This window comes from Megalops cyprinoides, chromosome 17, assembly GCF_013368585.1.
Source record: "Megalops cyprinoides isolate fMegCyp1 chromosome 17, fMegCyp1.pri, whole genome shotgun sequence".
Lineage (NCBI taxonomy): Eukaryota > Metazoa > Chordata > Actinopteri > Elopiformes > Megalopidae > Megalops > Megalops cyprinoides.
The window spans coordinates 1,850,830-1,870,216 of record NC_050599.1 but is presented as its reverse complement, the minus strand read 5'-3'; the positions used below and the strand labels follow the sequence as shown (position 1 = coordinate 1,870,216).

At 48.8% G+C, this 19,387-nt stretch overlaps 1 protein-coding gene across 11 annotated transcripts in view; it reads left to right on the top strand.

Annotated features, from left to right (window-relative positions):
- arid1b (AT rich interactive domain 1B (SWI1-like)) overlaps positions 1-19,387 on the top strand; it is a 96,534-nt gene that overhangs the window by 15,377 nt on the left and 61,770 nt on the right. For 7 of the 11 annotated variants that reach the window (XM_036549230.1, XM_036549229.1, XM_036549228.1 and 4 more), the window contains exons 2-3: positions 3,842-4,036; positions 10,804-10,944. In XM_036549230.1, coding sequence (XP_036405123.1) covers positions 3,842-4,036; positions 10,804-10,944 — 336 coding nt within the window. The remainder of the gene's footprint in view (positions 1-3,841; positions 4,037-10,803; positions 10,945-19,387) is intronic. The other 4 variants (XM_036549231.1, XM_036549232.1, XM_036549233.1 and 1 more) reach the window with 1 other exon arrangement.

The following is a 19,387-nucleotide window of genomic DNA, read 5'->3' as shown; positions in this document are numbered from 1 at the left end:
GGGCGAGATAATAGCCCTGAATAAGTGAAATCAAATGCTTTTCTGCTTATTGTCATTTGTCCTGGTCTTTCCCAGAACAAACAATAGAACAATTTTCTTAAAATTAGCATTTTTTTCTCTCCTCTGTCCTCTAGGCAGTGGCATTTATGCACTTTTGCCTCTTTTAAAAATAGATTTGCGTCTTCGGTCTCTTGGCCCTGGAGTAAAGGCGGAACATGCTGCTCTTGTGCTAAAACTGTTCCCTGATTAGAGAGCTCAGGTGCCACCCTGACCCCTCCTGACCCCTCCTGACTCCCCCAGACTCCCGCCCAGTGGCTTTGTGTCACAGCTTGGCTCTGGGTGCTGCTGGCTCCAGTCCAGTCCAGGCCAATAACTCTATAAAGAACTTTAGGTTTTTACACCTCATAGCCTGGCTTTGTAGCCCAGACGGTCAGAGATGCTGCTTCTGCTCTGAGAGGCTGTCGTCTGAGTCCGCGACGGGGTGAGAGATGTCAGGAGTGCTTAGCATGCCGGAATTGGCCATGTGGTTAATGGATTGATCCTCCTTTTTGAAGCGAGCGCAAGCTCTCGGAGGAAAGAGAGAACTGTCCATTACTGTGTGGACATTAATATAAAACTGCAGGAACTGGTCAATACAGCCATCATGGATTTGATATATGGCCCCATGGTAACCGTGTTGACTGGCTTCTCGGTGCCAGTAGTTATCATGATGATAGATCCGTTTCAGAAATGGGGCTTGGATTGGTGGTGTTGTGTGAGCAGCGGTGTCACGGCTGGGTTCTGCCCCGGCTGGGTTCTGCACCGGCTGGGTTCTGCTGTATCAGGTGCATGTCTGAGAGCGTGCAGCATATGCAGAATGCTATGCAAATCAAACCCTGCAAGTGCAAGATTTATCTCTATAGAACTGATTTATTATCGTATTTATTAATTCTATTAAATATAACAATACAATTATTTCGTGATTTCAGTGAACATACCACATCTGTGCTTTAATGTACCTGTGTCTGTGTATATGTCTGCATGTGTTTGTAATTTTGTAGCCATCATTGCTGAGGGTTGAAATGTGTGGTGTGAGGTGTTTGGGTGTGGTCGGGGGTGGGTGTGGCATGTGGGCGGAACCTGCTGACACTTTGCTGTCACTGATCCCTCGTCCCCTTTCTGTCGGTGCTGAGACAGTCCTCTCATGGTGGCGTCCCCGCCAGGACCACCTACAGCTGCACTAACGTGAGTGTCACAGGCAGGATAAGTCACCTGACCCTGCCGGTCGCTCGGGGTGGTGTCCTGCCCCATGACTGAGAGACTGTGCTAATTATTGTGGCTGAGCTCGCTTCTTCAATACCCAGCATACCTGATCTGCTTCTGATTCAGCTAGCTCAACATCCATGTTTCAGACAGGCATGAGAACCGAACCTGGGACTAAAGCTTTGACTGAATACCCATCCAGATAATCAGATCCTGCACACACAAGCATCTAACAGCGGGATACCTACGAGATGGAATTAGCGATGGATTTGTGCTTGCCACTTGTCTTTTTCATGTTCACCTCAATATTTCTCATTCATTGCAGCAAATCTTTACTTTATGTTGTCGTGTGCCTGCTGTCAGAAGCCTCACGGTGTGAAGCAGCCCCTGTGTGACTGGAGTCAGTTCAGTGTGGGGCTGAGCAGAAGCAAGCCGTCACACACACATGTCTGCATGTCACATGTGATCCGTAACGCTGTCAGCATCTCATATGCTCCTTATTACCGCCCCCTCCACATCAGGTGCTGTCTGTTTTGGGATGGGGACGGTGTCTGAGGGAGGGAGACTGTGGGATTCTGTGCTTTGGTTCCTGCAGTAACAGCAGCTGTGTGTGTGTGTGTGCGTGTGTGTGTGCGCGCGTGTGAGATTTCCTAGTTTCCTTGGATGAAATGTAAGCCTTTAAAGAATAAATGATAAACAGCGTACAGTTATCTGATTTTGTAGGAAATGCCGTTGAGTCTGAGGTGTTGTGCACTATGTGGCCCCTTTCCAGAATCGTAGTTCCGCAATACTGTAAGTTTCCGTGCGCATAGGGGGAGTTGCCAATGGGAAACGAGGTCAGAGGTCATGGTGTGTTATGTGGCACCGAGCTCTGTTGTGGGGACAGACTGCTGTGTGCGTTGCCGAGGTGGCCCGAAGGGAGGCCTGAGTGGTCTAGCATGTTACGCCACACTGTGACTCAGACTCTTTAATGCCTTTCAGCTCAAACTTTACATTCAAAGACTCCATAAAAACCTCAGAGTCATATCCTGTATATGATCCTGAGTGAAAGACTGAGAAACCAGGCCCTGACACAGTCACAGAGGGAAGTAATCACTGCTCTGTTGCACATCCTGTCCTGAGTCAGAGCACAGAGATTTAGCAAGCGGATAATGGCTCGTGCGGAGTTATGCTGTACTCAGTAGTGTATTGCGCTTAGCATCTGTTGGAAAAATGGAAGAGGATTTCCAGTGCAAAATAATATTCAAAACTGAAAGAATATAAATGCGTAATGCTACAGGCGGTGTCAGGGGTGTGGAACTATAGTGCAAGAGTGTAATTACCTGCAGGTTCCAGATTTACTTTGTTGTTTTTATTTAAAATTGACAAGAAACAGAAGCCTGCCCGCGGTGAGTGAAAGTCTCACCCCAGGAATACTGCAAATATGAGAGGTCGTTGTCTTAGAAGCAGGGCCAGGTTCTCGCCTCTCCTTGGGGTACCGGTCGGCGGTCGACCGTTCGGCCTTGTCTGCGGTCCAGAGGTTCTGTCTCGGTGCAAGTGAGGGGGGGCACCTGTGTCCCTGCGCCTGGCGCTTCCTCGGAGGGGCTGGGCCAGTGGCGGAACCTCAGCACTTTTTAGTAAATGTGTCGGGTTTATCGAAATCGAGGGGTGCTGGAGCCATGAACAGCCCAGAGAAACGGAAACCTCCGCTGGCTCACGGCTCCCCCTCGCTCCTGGGGACAGGTGGAGCTGCAGGGCACCCTGTCAGCAAACCCCCCAGGGCCCTCTTACCCCTCCCCTGCATGCTGCAGCGCTGGAGATTTGTCCAATTTAAAGGTGACAGGAGGGACGATGGGGCCTTTTCCCTCCCAGCGGCGAGGTGTGGGGGTGTATTTCCCCGAAATCGCGTTTAATCTGGTAACGAGCAGCCACACGGAGCCTCCGCCCACCCCTTCCCTCCCCACGAGCCTGTCTGTCCTCCGGTCTGTGAGGTGGAGGCCTGCCAGCCTGTGTCTGAGCACTGCCCAGCTGCCCCCCCCCCCCCAGAGCACCAGCACAGCCTGCACGGCGAGCTCTGTCTCTCACTGTCTCTCTGAATTAACAACCGGGTCTGTCAGGCAGAGTGCTGAGCAGCAGCAGAACTAATCTGAGCGCCAGTAGGTGCACAGAGGCTACACACCTGGAATTGTGCTAGTTTTACCCTCTAGACAAAGTAGCGTCTGGTCCTTCACTTTCAGGTTCATATTCTCTGGAAACCCTCATACTGTTTTCTTTAAATGTGGAGTTGTGGGATTTTGGTTGACCCAAAATTTCTGGACTTTCCTGCGGACTTGCTGGGAAAAACCCTAAAAAGGCCAAGAACAGAAGAATGAATCATGTTCAGTGTATTTCACTCGTTTTCTGCCCGTGGTGATGACACACCAGGTCCATTACTGCTGCACTAGAGACGGAATAATGTTCCCTTTCCTGCTGTCTGTCCTGGTCTTTTACATGTTCTTTTATAGTTATTTGTAAAACGGATTTCGTCAAATAAACTCTCAGTCATGGATTCGTCCAATCTGATTTGACAAGATTGAACCTCCAGCTGTTAGCTAACCTGGCCCTTCTCTCCATCCCCCAGGTGGTCGCCATGGACGCCATGACCATGAAGCGCTCCCAGCTCTACAGCATGGGCAACAGCCCCTACTCACAGCAGCAGCAGGGCGGGGCTTACCCCGGCCAGCCATACGGATCGCCTGCTGCGCATCGGTATCCAATCAGCATGCAGGGGCGGGGACAGGCGGGCATGGCAGGGATGCAGTACCCTCAGCAGCAGGTAGCTATCTCTTTCTCTCACACGTCTCACACCTGATATCGTTTTAAATGACCTTCCAGTGTTCACATGACCTTGCACCTGATATCATTTTAAACAACCTTCAAGTGTTGATTTGAAAAAAAATCTTCTTACATCTATGTCAGTACAAAGGCTTTCCAACATAAACGGGGGATTTCTGTCATTCTCTCTGACTGTACAAATGTCTGATTGTCTCTTTGCATAAAATGATTCCTTGCTGAGGAATTTGTTGTTCTGCGTTTGCTGCTATTTGTTTTAAAAGTGGAAAAGCAGAATTTCGTGTCCTGACCTCTGAACACTTTGCGTTGGTGTGTGTGGTTCACTGCAGCAAGCAGTTGACAGTTTTAACGTTCTCTTGTTTTCAGGGGAAGAGTCACAAGTGAATGACAGTGAGAAGAGGGATATTTTCCTCCGAGTTGTGTTTTTAATTTCAGACTTTGCCTCAGTGTGCAGCAGAAGGCTTCACACTCCCGCCTCTGGCACCTGGATGAGTCACTCGGCTTCATCGAAACACCCCCCGTAGATTTGTACGGGAGTGCGGTGCTTTCCACGTATTCGCTGAAATTCTCATTAGACGCAGAGTTTGCACTTTCTGCTGAAAAGAGCTGAATTACCTGCAGAGAGCGTCATCAGAGCGACAGCACTGAGTCCTAATTGTTCAGTGATTAAAAAAAATGATGAAGTGTCACCCCCCCCCCCCCCCCCCCCCCCCCCCCCCGGCAGCATCCTCTTTTTCCCCACAGATCAGCGTGGCTTTCAGAGAGCCGGGAGTTTGACACGGTCAGTCGAATCGGCAGTAAATCTCTGTGCATTGCCGGCAGGGCAGGCTATTTCTGGGTGTAGACTGCCTCCGTGCCACACGGCTATATTTAGCCAGGGCTGTTGGCTTCAGTCTAATGCATCTCTGGAGAGTTGCTGGCATTCAGGAGGCGAGGTGGCTGACGTCGGCTGTTCGCTCATAAATCCCGACTGTGGAGAGAGGTGCTCCGAGACCTTGCCAGCCAGCAGCCAGGCTTAGCGCTGCAGGAGAAACCAGACACCAGAAACGTATTTATATGCACACATAATTACATTATATACACAGGCACAAAGCTCGAGCTTTTACGCACGCTGTACACATTTATATACGCTTTGGAGTTTATATACTCTTCACAGGTTTATATACGGCCCTTATGGTCTGATAAAGCTTAGTAATTGTGCGCACTCAAGGGAGATGGCAACTGTGAGAGTAATGGAAACTGTAAGCTCATGCACACTCACACACACTCGCATTCACACATACACACTCACGCATACACACTCACGCACGGGCATACATGCACACACATTGCCATCTGCCCCAGTTATGACAGTGTGTCACCTGGGTACAGGTGAAAAAGCTTCCAGACCTCCGCCCTCCTAAGATGTGCTACTCTGTCTGTCTCTGTGTATAATAAATATTTAAAGTGAGCAGCACATATTTTAGTTTTAAAGCTTTTTTCAGTGTACATTATGGAAGGTAAGTGGGTATCATCTCTGGTGGCTAAGGACAAGGAATTGTATAATTAAAGGAAAAATAGCCAGATCGCACCTTTAGCTTTTTTTAGCTATCTATACATCTTAGTGTTGCAAAGTGGCTATAATAGTTCCCCAGTTCCCCAGGCAAGCAGGTCTCTCAGTTCCAGCTAGCTAGCTACATCGATTCTGTATTTAATTTTAATAAGACATGTCCGGCTTTGTATTGAACACACTGGTATGCCTTTGAGCTTTCGTATAAGCATAGACCTGGCTTTCACCCAGAAGTTAGATAAAATAATTAGAAATGAAAAGATATTGCACTCTTGCCTTTAAAGGGCACTATTTTCCAGATTGTCCTAGCCCCGCCTCCTGAATGACCGCTTCCTGCCTGGCCCCGCCCACAGTGGCCCACCTTTTCTCAGATGAGATAACGTGAGAACGTTGTAGAGCGACCTCAGCTGAAATTCTACACCATGTGAATGTCAGTGCTTGGTTTTATGTTATACCCTTTGTGTAAGGGTTTTGTGTTGTTTACCCCTTTGTGAAGCCCTGTTTTGGAACCAGCAGCACACCAGGCCCATGCCAGTCAACAGCTGTGTTTCGCAGCACTGTCCAGCGGAGCGTGTGCTCATTGGAGGACGGGCGCTACTCTGCTTGATGTCATCCGAGCAGCTCGGGGGCACCGGACACATTGCAGGGAGCCCGGGATGAGGGGATCCTGGCCGACCCACCCACCCCTATCCCTGGCAGAGCCAAACCTGAATTTTCAGCCACCATTTTCTGTGTAATGGCCAGAATCGAACCCTGGCTGTAGAGCTCAGCTTTCCTTCGGTGCAAAGGCCTTGACTGCTGAGCTACCTGGGAGATTCTACCTGGGCTTGCAGATTCTTCAGGCGTCAGTGATCCCCTCCGAGCTTTACCTCACGCTCCTCGGTATGATGAAGGAGCTGCTTTTCTGTGTGCTGTTCACATGTAAAGATATTGGTATATGCCTAGGTGGAAGACGTTTTGTAATTTGAGAAAAAAATAAGCACAAAAATTGAAGTACATAGTGGGTATGAATATTGAGCGTTTGGGTGTCAGTCGGATTCTTGGGGTGTTTATTTTGACTGCTGCTGCTACCAGTTCTGCTCTCTGTCCTTGTGAGCTTGTCAGTAAAAGTGGGAGGCGTTTGATGGAAAACTGAACAATTTATGTGAAGATAAAATAAAAAAGAAAAGATTGCACAAAAAAAGAGAGAGGGGAGCTGTGCCAGCAGACCAGGAGAAATCATTAGCCCTGTAAACTGGAAGACTGAATCTCAGAAAGCAAGGTCACAGGCTCTCAATTCTTCCAATTTCTGTGGCTCAGAATGACTCTTTCTCACAAAATGGAGCTAGCAATGTTTAGCTTATCAGTGTTTCATCCGTGCACACGTGTGGTGGAAAAAAACTGTTTAGGTAAGCTGAAATAAAAATTTCGATTGGAAAGCAAATGGCCGTCATTACCGGGCCGACCTGGATGGACTCTGAGGGTCTCTGTTGGAAGCAGTGAAAAGCAGGGTGGGATTCAGGGTGTCCATTGCTGTTTTTATTCAAAGAAAGCAACAAACCCAAGGAGGGGGTCCCCCACACCGCCAAAAACATTTTCCATTTGCCTTCCTCTTTAACTATTCTTTAACCGTTAGAAATGAAGGGATATTTTCAGACCCTGAATTTATTACATTATTGCATGGTTACTCGGATTTGCGTGTGGGACTTGCATCTCCATCTCCACAGGAGTGTGACAGTGCTGTTGAGTCTCTCAGGAAAGCGACACGCGCGTCTCTCGGGGTTAGAGTGTTTACCCTCCGAGCGAGAGCCTCGCGGTCGGCAGGTCCATAGAATCCGCAGAACCCGCCGGTGGATGAAAGACTTGCCTCTCGCATTCTGGGGGTGGGGGGGAATCGGGTTCCGCACGCTGGCACTGCTGCCCTGGGCCTTTCCAAATGACAATTAAAAGAGGATATATTAAGGGCTGGAATGGAGAAGACAAAAGAGGGAAAAAAAAATGGACACGGCCTTGATATTGGGGCTGATTAATTAAGTCTCTTCCTGTTGCAGAATAGATGAAGTTCCCGAATCGATTATTTAGCAAGAAACGGAACAAGCATTGATGATTCTCCTGGCTCGCTATCATTTGTTACTCTAATTAATCCGCCTGTTCTTTTTTGGCAAGCTGTCCCCTTTTGGAGGAAAATCACGTCTGTTACTCGCAGAAAAATAACTCGGCCTGAATATGTCCATTGACACTGGATTTAAGAACGCAGACCGCTTGTTTTAGAAGCTGCCCCAGCTCGGAGACTCCGATGTATTGAGCCCCTTACTGCAGTTGTTCCAGGCTCATTGAGAGGGAATAGGTTTGCTCTCAGGTCTGTTTTTTTTTTTTTTTCCTTTTCAAAATGAGGTTTCTCGACAGTGATACCGTGCAATGAAAACCAAGTGTTTCTGGAGCTCTCGAGAGACCGGACCGGATCCCTCTCTCCAAACGGCCGCTTCTAAGCTTCAGTCTGCATCAGAACAGGGCCAGCGAAGGCTTATTGTGCCGGTCATCCTCTCAGACGTCTCCTGTAAGCTTCCTGGGTAAGGTATGCCACCAGAGACGGGCTCTCTCCTGTGTGATGAAAACACTGCCACACTCCAGTACTGCCTTGCAGCCTGTTTTAGGATGAGAGTTTCTGCTCAGCCGGTGCACCTGACTCGCTGTGTCAGACTGAGTGCTGTTGAGCTGCCCTGTGCTTAGCTGGACTAAGCTGTCAGGTGGAGGGTGTATTTCTACCGGAGTATCTACTGTAAGCCAGTTTCAGCCGTATGACGTTTTGTTTTCGTCTCTGTGTTTTCAGTCCAGAATTTTAATTTAAAAATGACCCATTTTGCCGTTTTATTTGCACCATTTTAGACTGTGAGCCATATCAGCACATCTCCTCAGCGGTGAATTTAAACGTCTCCTTCGGTCGGAGAGCAGCACTGAGAGATTGCAGAGACGTTGTCTGTGAGTGTTTCTGTAAAGTTTCAGTCTGTTTAGCATTCTATGAAGCCTGAAACTTTCTGAAAGTTGGCGCGTCTCTTGAAGGGCACAGATGAGGCGTGTTGGTTTTTTTGAAGAGGAAAGAGAGGGACGGTAAACGGTCACAGAGAGGGTTATTCACCTTGTGTGAATGACAATGTAATTTTCTGTCCATGTTTAATCATGAGGGGAGAGATAGTTTATCATCTCGGTAACCCTCATATCGAATGGATCCCTGTTTTTTAAAGTGGCTGGTCCTCGGTCTTCTGCTTCTAGTGGCCATTGCTGCACTGGATTACAGCAACTGCAGTGCTTTTGGGGCCTTCACTGGTGCGTATTTACTGTAGTCGTACACACTGAATTTATTAGGCCTGTGAGTTCCTGCTCAGCAGACCTCAATGTTGAGACATTGTCTGTTGCTCAGGTTAATTGTCCAAATCGATCAATTAATCAGTCTGCATTGATTCCAACCTGAAAAACACAAAAGGGCAAAATGATTCATGGAAAGCTGTAAAACTAACATCTGAAGTTTGTAAATGAAAGTGAAAGGGGAACGTTTGAAAAGAGGGCGCTCTGGTTTTCCTCATGTGCAGAAGTCAGAGGTCTCTGGTTTGGTGTGTTCAGGTTTTAGTTGGGCCCAGTACATTTGTAGCGTAAGAACCCTGAGAGGCTGGGTGAGGAGGGTTAGTAAGGAGCAGAGTGTGGCGTTAGTGAGGCCTGTGTGTGGGAGGGACGGGGGAGAGCTTCGGCCTCTGGCAGCGGCGGGGTTAATGCTGTAATCTCTCCTCATGTGACAGTCAGCGGGACCGCCGAACATGCTCCAGCGCTCGTAAAGTTAGCTGCAGTCAGGAATGTGTGAGGCTTTTCCTGGCAGAAAAAGAATCAAAACCATTTCTCAAAAGTCAGATCAAAGGCTGGAAAGCAAGCTGGGAGTAAGTAGGACCATCTTTAGCTATTCCTGCCGCCGGCCTGGGGCGGGGGGGCGGGGAGCCGTGCTCGGCTGTTCCCTGGTCGTCTCGGCAGGCTCCACCAGCCTCTCTCCTGGGAGAAACTGGGGGCAAGTGGTCACCCCACTCCGAGGGTTCCCCCTCTGCAGGTCGCAGAATGCTGTGATGTCGGGAGTGGGGCGTTTTGGGATGGCTGATATGTCATAGTCAGGGTGCAGAGAGGACCGCGTCTATTTCCTTTGGTGGAAAATAAAGTCTGAGTCTCAGACTCTCCCACACAGCGGCCCGACAGACTGTGCTTTGCAGTTTGCTCCTTCTTTCTCTCCCTCTCTCTCTCTCCCTTTCCCTCTCCCTCTCCCTCTCCCTGTCTCTCTCTCTCGCTCTCTCCCTCTCCCTCTCCCTCTCTCTCTCTCTCTCTCCCTCTCTCTCTCTCTCTCTCCCTCTCCCTCTCCCTCTCTCCCTCTCCCTCTCCCTCTCCCTCTCTCTCTCTCTCTCTCTCTCTCCCTCTCTCTCTCTCTCTCTCTCTCTCTCTCTCTCTCTCTCCCTCTCTCCCTCTCTCCCTCTCCCTCTCTGCAGCAGGAAGATGTGGGGCTTTAGCACGTCCTGAAAAATCCTCGAGTGAGGGAGCGGAACATGTTCTTATGTGAACAGAGACTGTCTGATGTAGAGGAGGCCTTTGTCAGGCACATTAACCGTAATGCATTCTGACTACAGCAAGTCACATGGAAACATTGGGAAGGTAACACAAATTTGGGTCAGCGCTGAGGCGTATCACGGACTCGTAATACGAGGGTTGCCAGCTCAATTCCTGGGTGTGGCGCTACAGTTGTAGCCTTGAGCGATGTGCTGGCTTCTGTAAAACATATCCATCTGAATAATTTGATAATAAGTCATATGCCAGCTATAGAGGTCACCCTCTGTATGATTGTCAGCTAAGCCAATGAAAAAGTAGGCTAAACAGATTAGAGTGTCGTCTTCCCAGGTGCTGTTTGCTTTTTGCAGGTGTTGTAACCCATCTGGGTGACGTTTAAGGAGTAAAGAGTATGAGCTCATTGCATGACCTCCACGTGCTCATGGACAGCAGTCTGTACTACAGAAACAGAGCTCCCTCACTGCCCCTCAGCCACAGTAAAGCCCAGCCCTCTCTGTGCCGAGAGAGTGTGTACTGTGCCGAGAGAGAGTGTGTACTGAGGGGACCTATAGTGCACTAGCGAGTGTGAGACAGTCTTGCTCCGTGGGCGTGACCTGACCTGATGCCTGTGCTCTGATTGGTTCTCTCAGCAGATGCCCGCCCAGTACGGCCAGCAGGGCGTCGGGGGGTACAGCCAGCAGGGCCAGCCGCCGTACTTCAGCCAGGCCCCCCAGCAGCCGGCCGCCCCCACCCAGACCCCCTACATACAGCCCCGCGCCCCGCCCCAGCAGGTAAGCCCTCCTCCTCACCTCAGCCCACCTCCAGGCCTCCTCAGAGGCAGGAGTCCCTGCTGCTGTTACCGCCTGCACCATGTCAGGCCACACCCCTCCATCCACTGGGCCAATCACTGCTCTGCTGAAAATGACCGCAGTTTGAATAAGTCGAGAGCTTTGATCTCCTGGATTGTGCAGCCCGTGAGAATTCAGAGACTTTCCACGCTGAGTACACGCACTGCTTACCTGTATCTGTGGTCAGGGCGATGTGTCATTAATGTTTCTTGAGCTCTACAGCGGCAGCAAAACTCTTCCTCTTACAGTTTTGGTGTCTTCAGCAACAGTGAACTCTGTGACCGTCTGTGCATATCTCACTTTCAGAACACGAGAATTAGGACACGGATGTCACTTGGCCCCACGTGGGGTGCACAAGCGTTTTTGAAAACCGATATACGTTTTGTTTAGAGATGCTGAAGATGTCTCCTAATTGTAGCCCGCATCATCCCGAAACGTGCCTGATGATCGCTGGAGCTTCCGCTCCCTCCGCGCCCCAAGGCCAGGGATGTAATGAGCTCCTGTTTCTCTGTCTTCATTAGGCCTGGCAGCCGGTGTTTCAGCCCCTCAGCGGGTCCCTCACGCGGATTTGTATTCATACGTAGTAAATAACCTGCAGGGAAGTCTGGAAGGGGAAGAAAGCCGCCCTGACCCGCGGGTAACCCTAGCGGCTCATTTGGTTCACAGACGTGCAGCGAGAGAGTGTGGCAGCTGAATATATAAGAAATGGAGCCATTGAAGGAGATGTGAGACACTGACCTTGTGTACAGCTCCTTGGGGATCCACAGTAATTTCTTAAAGTGTACTGTAAGTGGGCTCAACTGTAATATTTTCAAGCCACTCTCAATTCCCAGACCCCAAATTGTTCCTGTTGTTAAATTTTAAATGACACCATGACTGACGGGTGACAGGGAAGTGGAGTTTTTTTCACTGTCTCCATGCTTACTGTCAGCGTTTTGAATGGACAGGAGATCCGCACTATCACTACTGCAAGTGCAAATCACTGATGTCCAACTTCTAGCAAGCTGAACAGCGTTCCTGTAACAGGCACTGTAATGCTGCCCCACACCAGCGTTCCTGTAACAGGCACTGTAATGCTGCCCCACACAATGTTCCAGTAACAGAGACACTGTAATGCTGCTCCTCACCAGCGTTCCTGTAACAGGCACTGTAATGCTGCCCCACACAATGTTCCAGTAACAGAGACGCTGTAATGCTGCTCCTCACCAGCGTTTCTGTAACAGACGCTGTAATGCTGCTTCACACCAGCGTTTCTGTAACAGACACTGTAATGCTGCTCCTCACCAGCGTCCCTGTAACAGGCACTGTAATGCTGCTCCTCACCAGCGTTCCTGTAACAGGCACTGTAATGCTGCTCCTCACCAGCGTCCCTGTAACAGGCACTGTAATGCTGCTCCTCACCAGCGTTCCTGTAACAGGCACTGTAATGCTGCTCCTCACCAGCGTTCCTGTAACAGGCACTGTAATGCTGCTCCTCACCAGCGTTCCTGTAACAGGCACTGTAATGCTGCTTCACACCAGCGTTCCTGTAACAGGCACTGTAATGCTGCCCCACACAATGTTCCAGTAACAGAGACACTGTAATGCTGCTCCTCACCAGCGTCTCTGTAACAGACGCTGTAATGCTGCCCCACACCAGCGTTTCTGTAACAGACAATTACGGCTGTTTGCCTGCATACACCGAGGCCAACACCACATGCGCTGTGAAACTGAGGTGGTTTTCTTAGTGTTTGTTTGACCTGACAGAAAATGTAATGGACAAACACCTGGAACTATGCAGGCTGGCCTGGTTCTGACTCCAGTGGAAAAGGGGCACATGAAGGCTTTGGGGACCGTCACCCCCTTTGACTGGGGTAGAACAGGAGTAGTTATGAGCCCAGCAAACCTGAAGTAAAACTCAGACACCACATTTCTTCAAAAGATATTTTTGTAATGGGTACAAAGAAGCACTGGGCTTATGGGAAAAACGAGATTAATGGGAACAGGGGATTTTTGAGTTGGAAATTTAAGCATGTGCTTACTTTGATTCTTATATAACAGCTTTCAGTGAAGGGCAGCGTACGTCTCTGCGCAGATCTGAAGCCGTGTTTTACCTGACCTGGCAGTTTTGTGAGCATGCATACGAGAGAGAGGGCGAGGAAGCAGTCCTGCAGTGGTGTTGTCTCCGCTTCCCTCCGCTGGAGAGACATGCTTTGATGTCAGTGCGCGACGACCCCCCCCCCCCCCCCCAATGCATGAGCGTTGAACTTGCTCTGGATTCAGTTCCCTACAGTACGACAGTGTTTTTCTCCAAGCTTCCAAATGAGCCTTTAAAGCATGTCTTTGTACTTCGCTCCAGTCTGCCTCTAATCCCCATAATGCATTGTGAAACTAGTCGCATCACTTCTGCCTGTTAGTACACAACTAGCGATCTCATGAACTGGATGGTAACATTCCTTATACTAAAACACAAACCAGATTAGACCTCAAAGAGCTATACAGCCCACAGCTTACCCTGCAATGAGCTATGTAGCCTACAAGACTGTAGCTGTAGTTTAGCCTTCAAAGAACTGTATAGCTTACAAGATGACATCCACAGCTTTGTTAAATGTGTGTGTTAATTATCTCCAGTTCTGTCATTTTCTGTAATGTAGGTGTACACCATTGTGGCATCTGGCAACCAGCAATCCCAGATGCACAGGTGTGTCTGGTGTGTCTTGCCTGTCTGTGGTTAGCAGCTCTGGTATGGTGATGTCTGGGAGGTGTGCCATCACAGTAGATTTTTTTTCCCCAACTAAATTGTGGTGATGGTTCCTTACCAACATCACAGCAAGTCAGCTCCAAGCAGTCAGTAATCAGTGAACAAAACACTTTAAATACTTTATGATTTAATATTAGAATAGTCAGGGAGTGGCACCTTTTACCTGTCATCTGGCCAGCATAGTAGTGTGGTGTGTGTGAGTGCGTTTAAAATAACCTGACTGTTATCACCTGCTACTCAGCCACAATGTTTGTGTTCATAACAGACTTAACGGAACGTTCATTTGAGGGACTTGTGTTTAGAGATAGTACAGTATGAGTATAACTGACTGGCTTCTAGGGCTTCGGGATGTGGATTGGAATCCCTGTAAGCACATAAAACATGCAAAGTTATCATTTCTCCTCCACACTAAGTACAGTATGCTCAGTATTTTTTTTTTCAAGTGTTGCAGAAATTCAGAGCTTGCTTGAATTTGTCACCCAGGACAGAAAGCATTAGGAGCATCTTGCTTAAATTGAATTCGCACTGTGGAATGCTGTTACTCTGGATCCAGGACAGAAAAGGTCTGCCTTGCTGCCAGATGTCCGATTGGGGGATTTCTGTTGGAACAGGAAGGCGGTTTTGGGCCTAGCCAAGGCCTCCTCCAGCCCCTTCCTCACAAGCAGCAGTGAATTAATGGGTCATGTGACAGCGGTAGGGGGGGGGTTGGCGTAGGCCTTGAATCAGACCTCTTTCTGGGACACATTTTCTCCAGAAATGTAATTGCTTTTGGCGGGAGACGGATGGTGTGCAGAGAGAGGGTCCCGTCTCTCTATCTGAGCCGAATCAGAGGTGCAGTTTGACCCCATTAAAGAGCCTTTTTCAGAAGGGCAGGCCTGCTCAACCCGGCCTAGCGAGCCTCTGTTCCTCGTGACAGACAGAAATGAGCTTTTTGTGTTATCTCTGCGAGAGACGGCGCAATTACCGGGCTTCAGACAGTCGGCGTGGGGCAGCCGTCACCGCCGGTCTGAATGAACCCCAGCTCATCTGACTACAGAGTAACATATTTGGTGCTAATAAATCAAGTCGGTCTGAACCCTGTGGATCCACAGAAGCAGGATTAAAGACTAAAGTGTAATGCAGGAAAAAGAGGAAAATATGACTTTGTTCAGTAATGACTCTAGTATCAGTACTGGAAAAGGTGGTCCACCAAAAATGATTATTTTGTGAGTTTTTTTCCCAACCTTATGCCAGCCTTTTTTATGCTATGAATCGATCCTATAATCTCAAGTCATGAAAGTGGAAATAATCACCTGTTTACAGTCTTTAGCACTCAGAGCTGTGATGGAAGGCTTGTCCTATAGGGATTGCATTGAACAGTCAGTTCTGTGTAAAGGAAGTGTGGAGTTCACCTGCACATTAGTGAACTACACTCCCCAGCATGCCTTGGGATGCAGCCTCAGCTCTTAGTGAGGCAGGCCTCCACCTCACTTTGTCTCTCCCAGTATTAGTGGTGGTTATTTCCTATAACCCAAAATTGCTTCTGTTTGTTCATCATTGGCGGACGCTAGGCTTTTACGACTTTCCGGAGACTTCCACAGCAGTCCTTTGCATAAAAAGGAGAGTTTCTCTCAAGTCTATAGGCTGCTTGAGTTCAGTGCTGATTGTCTCAACTTACAGCAAAGACATGGTGACTATAGAGTTTATAATTTCATTTCACCAGTGCATTAGCGCTGTGATATTTATTAAAATGTTTAATTATGATCCAATCATATGAGAACGGCTTGAAGGTGGTGGTTGGTTATCCCCCTGTTGTATTATAATTAATATTTCACACAGAATATTCAAAAATCCCGTATGGCATTTCCAGTCATGTGATCTGTGACCCCTTTTCCTTAACTTTAAGCGCTGAATTAAGTACGACCTTTTCAATTCTCTGCTCTCTGGTGCATCGTGGTGCAGCGCGGTCCCCCTTCTCAGCGGGCCAGCGTGTAGCTCCGGTCAGGGTCAGTGTGCTCCGCGTGGGCTCTCTGCTGGACCTCTCCGGGGTCGCGCCGTAGGTGGATGGATGTGCCGTCTCCTCCTCCAGGCTCTGACTGCTCCCCATGGCTGCTCCCCACGGCTGCTCCCCCCGGCTGCTTGCTCTGCTCTCCGCTCTGTCCCTCAGCCACAGCAGTGGGAGTGACATGCCGACTCCAGTGTGGGTGCGTGGGGGCCGGTCATAGTTCAGGATCGTGAATTGGTCTCTGTCTGTGCATGAGCTAATGAACGGTTTAATTAAGGGTACCTGTTGTGGGGGGCTAAGCGGCAGGAAATGTGCTGTGGAGATGGCGGCCCTCGCAATCCGTCCGAGTAAAAGGTTACCGCTCCGTAATTCGGAGGAGCTCCTCGTGACAGTAGTGACCTTTCAGATGTGACCCCTGACCTCACAGTCTGGAGCAACTGCCAACCGTTGGAAACGAATGCCCTCCTTTGACTGGAACAACCTTTTGAACAATGTGACATAACAAAAGGGGAAAGTTCATTTGAGTTTTCAGTGTCAGTCATTTGCGCTTCTTATATACTTCATGCTGGTTCTTTTCTGCTACCTTTTTAATGAGTGACTTTGCAGTGTTTAGAAGCAGATTCCCATCCTGTGTAAATGGGCACCTCTGTGTATGGGGGGGGGGCAGTAAATCCTCTCTAAACGTTACCGTGTCTGATGTGCCGCGTCTGCTCTGTGATGAGGCAGTTTGCACAGTCATGGTTCCTGATGTAAAGCCTTCACTTAAACGACACGCAGGGAAAAAAGCAGGCCTCTGAAGAGCTGTCATGCTCTTCTCTCTCTGCTTTCTGTCTGTGTCTGTCTCTCTGTTAGAGCTCCGTCTGAAACTGCAGGAGTTTCTCTACAGGTGGCACCGTGTTTTACCTGCTGTGTGAAGCACTTAGCACCTCACTGCTGGGACGGAGATTTAACTGTAAATGTTTGGGTGTTTTTTTTTTTTTTTTGCCAGTAACACAAGCCTCTGAGAAGCAGTGGTTAGACTGAAGAGCCTGGTCACACCGCGCTCTCCTTCGGGGGAATTGAGAGTGCCAGGATGCCAGATTATGGGTGCCAGGTCTTGTAATCCACATTGATTTGCACCGTTATCAAATTAGAAGGAGCTGCCATGTTTCCTTGGCAACTATGCCCCAGATCCGCATGGCTCCACATAATTTGATATTGCGACGCTTGCAGATTGCTCTGGTAATGAAGCTACCATTGGAGCAGCCACATTTTTTAAATTAATTATTTTTTGTAGCTTCTTATTATAAAAATGTCTGCTTTATAAAGTAGTGTCTGTAGATAGGTAGGTTGCTCACATGTGCCACACAGCCGTCATCTCCTCCCACAAGCGTTCTCCAAATCTCTCTCATTCTCACACAGACACGTGTAGAAGCACGTACACACAGGTACACACACACACACGTACACACGTGTGTATATACACACACACACACACACACAGCCTGTGACAGACACAGATGAGCCACACAGTTAAATGTGAAATGACTGGCTCTGAGCCCCCAGGCTGTGACGGGCTACAGGGGCACTTTTAAAGACATGCAATTAAGTTTAATTTTTAATGAATATTAATGGCATTAGCAGCAGAGATTTGGTGGAGATCTGCATCTGAAGGTGTCGGGAATGACTAATGTATTTGGAAAAGCGTGGCGAGCTCTCGCAGCAGAGCGGCTGAGCGTTGCCGCGTCAACGGCGCAGTGGGTGTGGAGCCGGCCGGGAACAGGGACACTTGGGGGGGGGGGGGATTAGCTCCTTAGCAGGACTCATTTTTCAAGGCTGAGGCCGTGCAGTAGCTTGCAGGAGCTCATGCATTTATGAATGTGCTCCTTCCCGCCTCGCACCGAGGAAGCACCTCCATCTCCCACTGTCAGGCCTGTGCCTCTGTGCACCAGCGGCTAATAACGCACCACTTCCTTAAATCGAGAATGATTTGGACCTGTTGGATTTGCATATCCAATGTGTACGTGAGGCAGTTATCTTCAAAGCATCCTCTGTCGCGCGGAGGGAGTGAGGAGCAGCCCGAATGTGGAGGCGTTCTGTAATAGAGGCGTGGGGTATGTCTGCGTAATGCGCTGTGCTACGCGTGGTATACAGGAGGCCAGTGTGGACTCTAGATTTGCACTAAAGCGCCGTGAGCTGCGGTTCTCTGATAGGGGCCTTCGGACACAACGCCTTTATCAGTGTGTCCCATTGACTCCTCCACACGTGTGCAGGCAGAACAGAAAGTGAAAGCTGAGCTTGTCGTCTCACAGTGACACAGTGCAGCAGGGAGAAGCTGAAGGCTCTCTCTGCCCTGTTTTGCGCTTGCTTCTCTCGATAACGCCGAGGGAAGCTGCCTTCGCTATCGGGCAGGAAGCAGGAATGCCGTTCCCACAGTGCGAGCAGCAGCGGGCAGTGATGTCATAATGTGATTGTAAACACTGGCATGAGGCTGACCTCCGCCTGACCCAGATATCACAGCGTTCCGCTTTAGTAAACACACGTGCCTGACTGAGTTTGATTTTAGCACCAGGCCTGAGAGGTTTTTTTTTTTTCTTTTCTCCCCTGGCACCGTGGGATGAATTGGTGTGCGTCCATCCGGATTGCTGTTTATGCACTATAACGTGTTGCATTTGGAGAACGAAAGGGCCTGTATGAAACGGCACAGCCGTGTTTTCGCTGTTTGTTCACGTTACGAAAGCCCAGAGCGCAGAGCAGTTCACTTTAGGAGATTTAATAACCATCGATATTCTGGGCCCTCTGCCAGCACGCCTGTCTTTGTAGAGTAACAGCGTGGAAGCCTGGGAAAAAATTGTACAAATTACTTTCAGAATCTGCTCTTTCACTGTTTGATCACAAACTTGTCCAGCGTGACAGACACCGCCTCGCTCGGCACTTTGCTGGTTCGCATTTGCTCTCTGTCTTCTGTTCCCGGTGCTTCTCCTGTTTTACAGACTCTCAGACAGTGTAGGCTGTAGGATGCATCATCATCACCTGACTGTTGTAACACTCAAGAATGTGCCATTTTTTATCAATGGAAAGCACCTGTTTTCTGCACAGCGGAAACTACAGTTAAGATATTCCTGTGCTATGGAAGGCACAATGCAAAACTCACTATATTCAAATTTTGAAATGGTTCATTCTGTGTCATTAACCCCAACTGAAATGATTTGAAATTTGAATCCTACAGTACATTGTACATGCAGTCACAGCCGGAAACAGGGTGGTGAGAAGGTGCTGGACAAAGCACTTACCCCAGACTGAAAGAGTGTAAAAACTGTAAGCTATGGAAGTTGCTCTAAGACCGCCTGCAAAGCAAAGGGTATAAACTGAATATACTTCAGATTTTCCTGCAGTAACGTGTTTTATTCTATAAAAAAATGCCCATTTTTTGGCCTCTTTCTTGTTTTTGTTGGAACGCATGGCACAGGTTTATTAGTTGGCAGTGGAGTGAGCTGTGACATGAAGTCCTTTTTAATTTAAATAGTTTCTTTGCTGTCTGCAGTTACCGGTGTTTGTTGGCTGGCCGGTCGTCGCAGCTGCCATGTCAAAGTTTATCTAAAAAAAACTTCATTTCCAAGGCAAACCACTCCAGCTTTCACAAACACGGAGCGGTCATGTCCGATTGGCCGAGACGTCTCCCA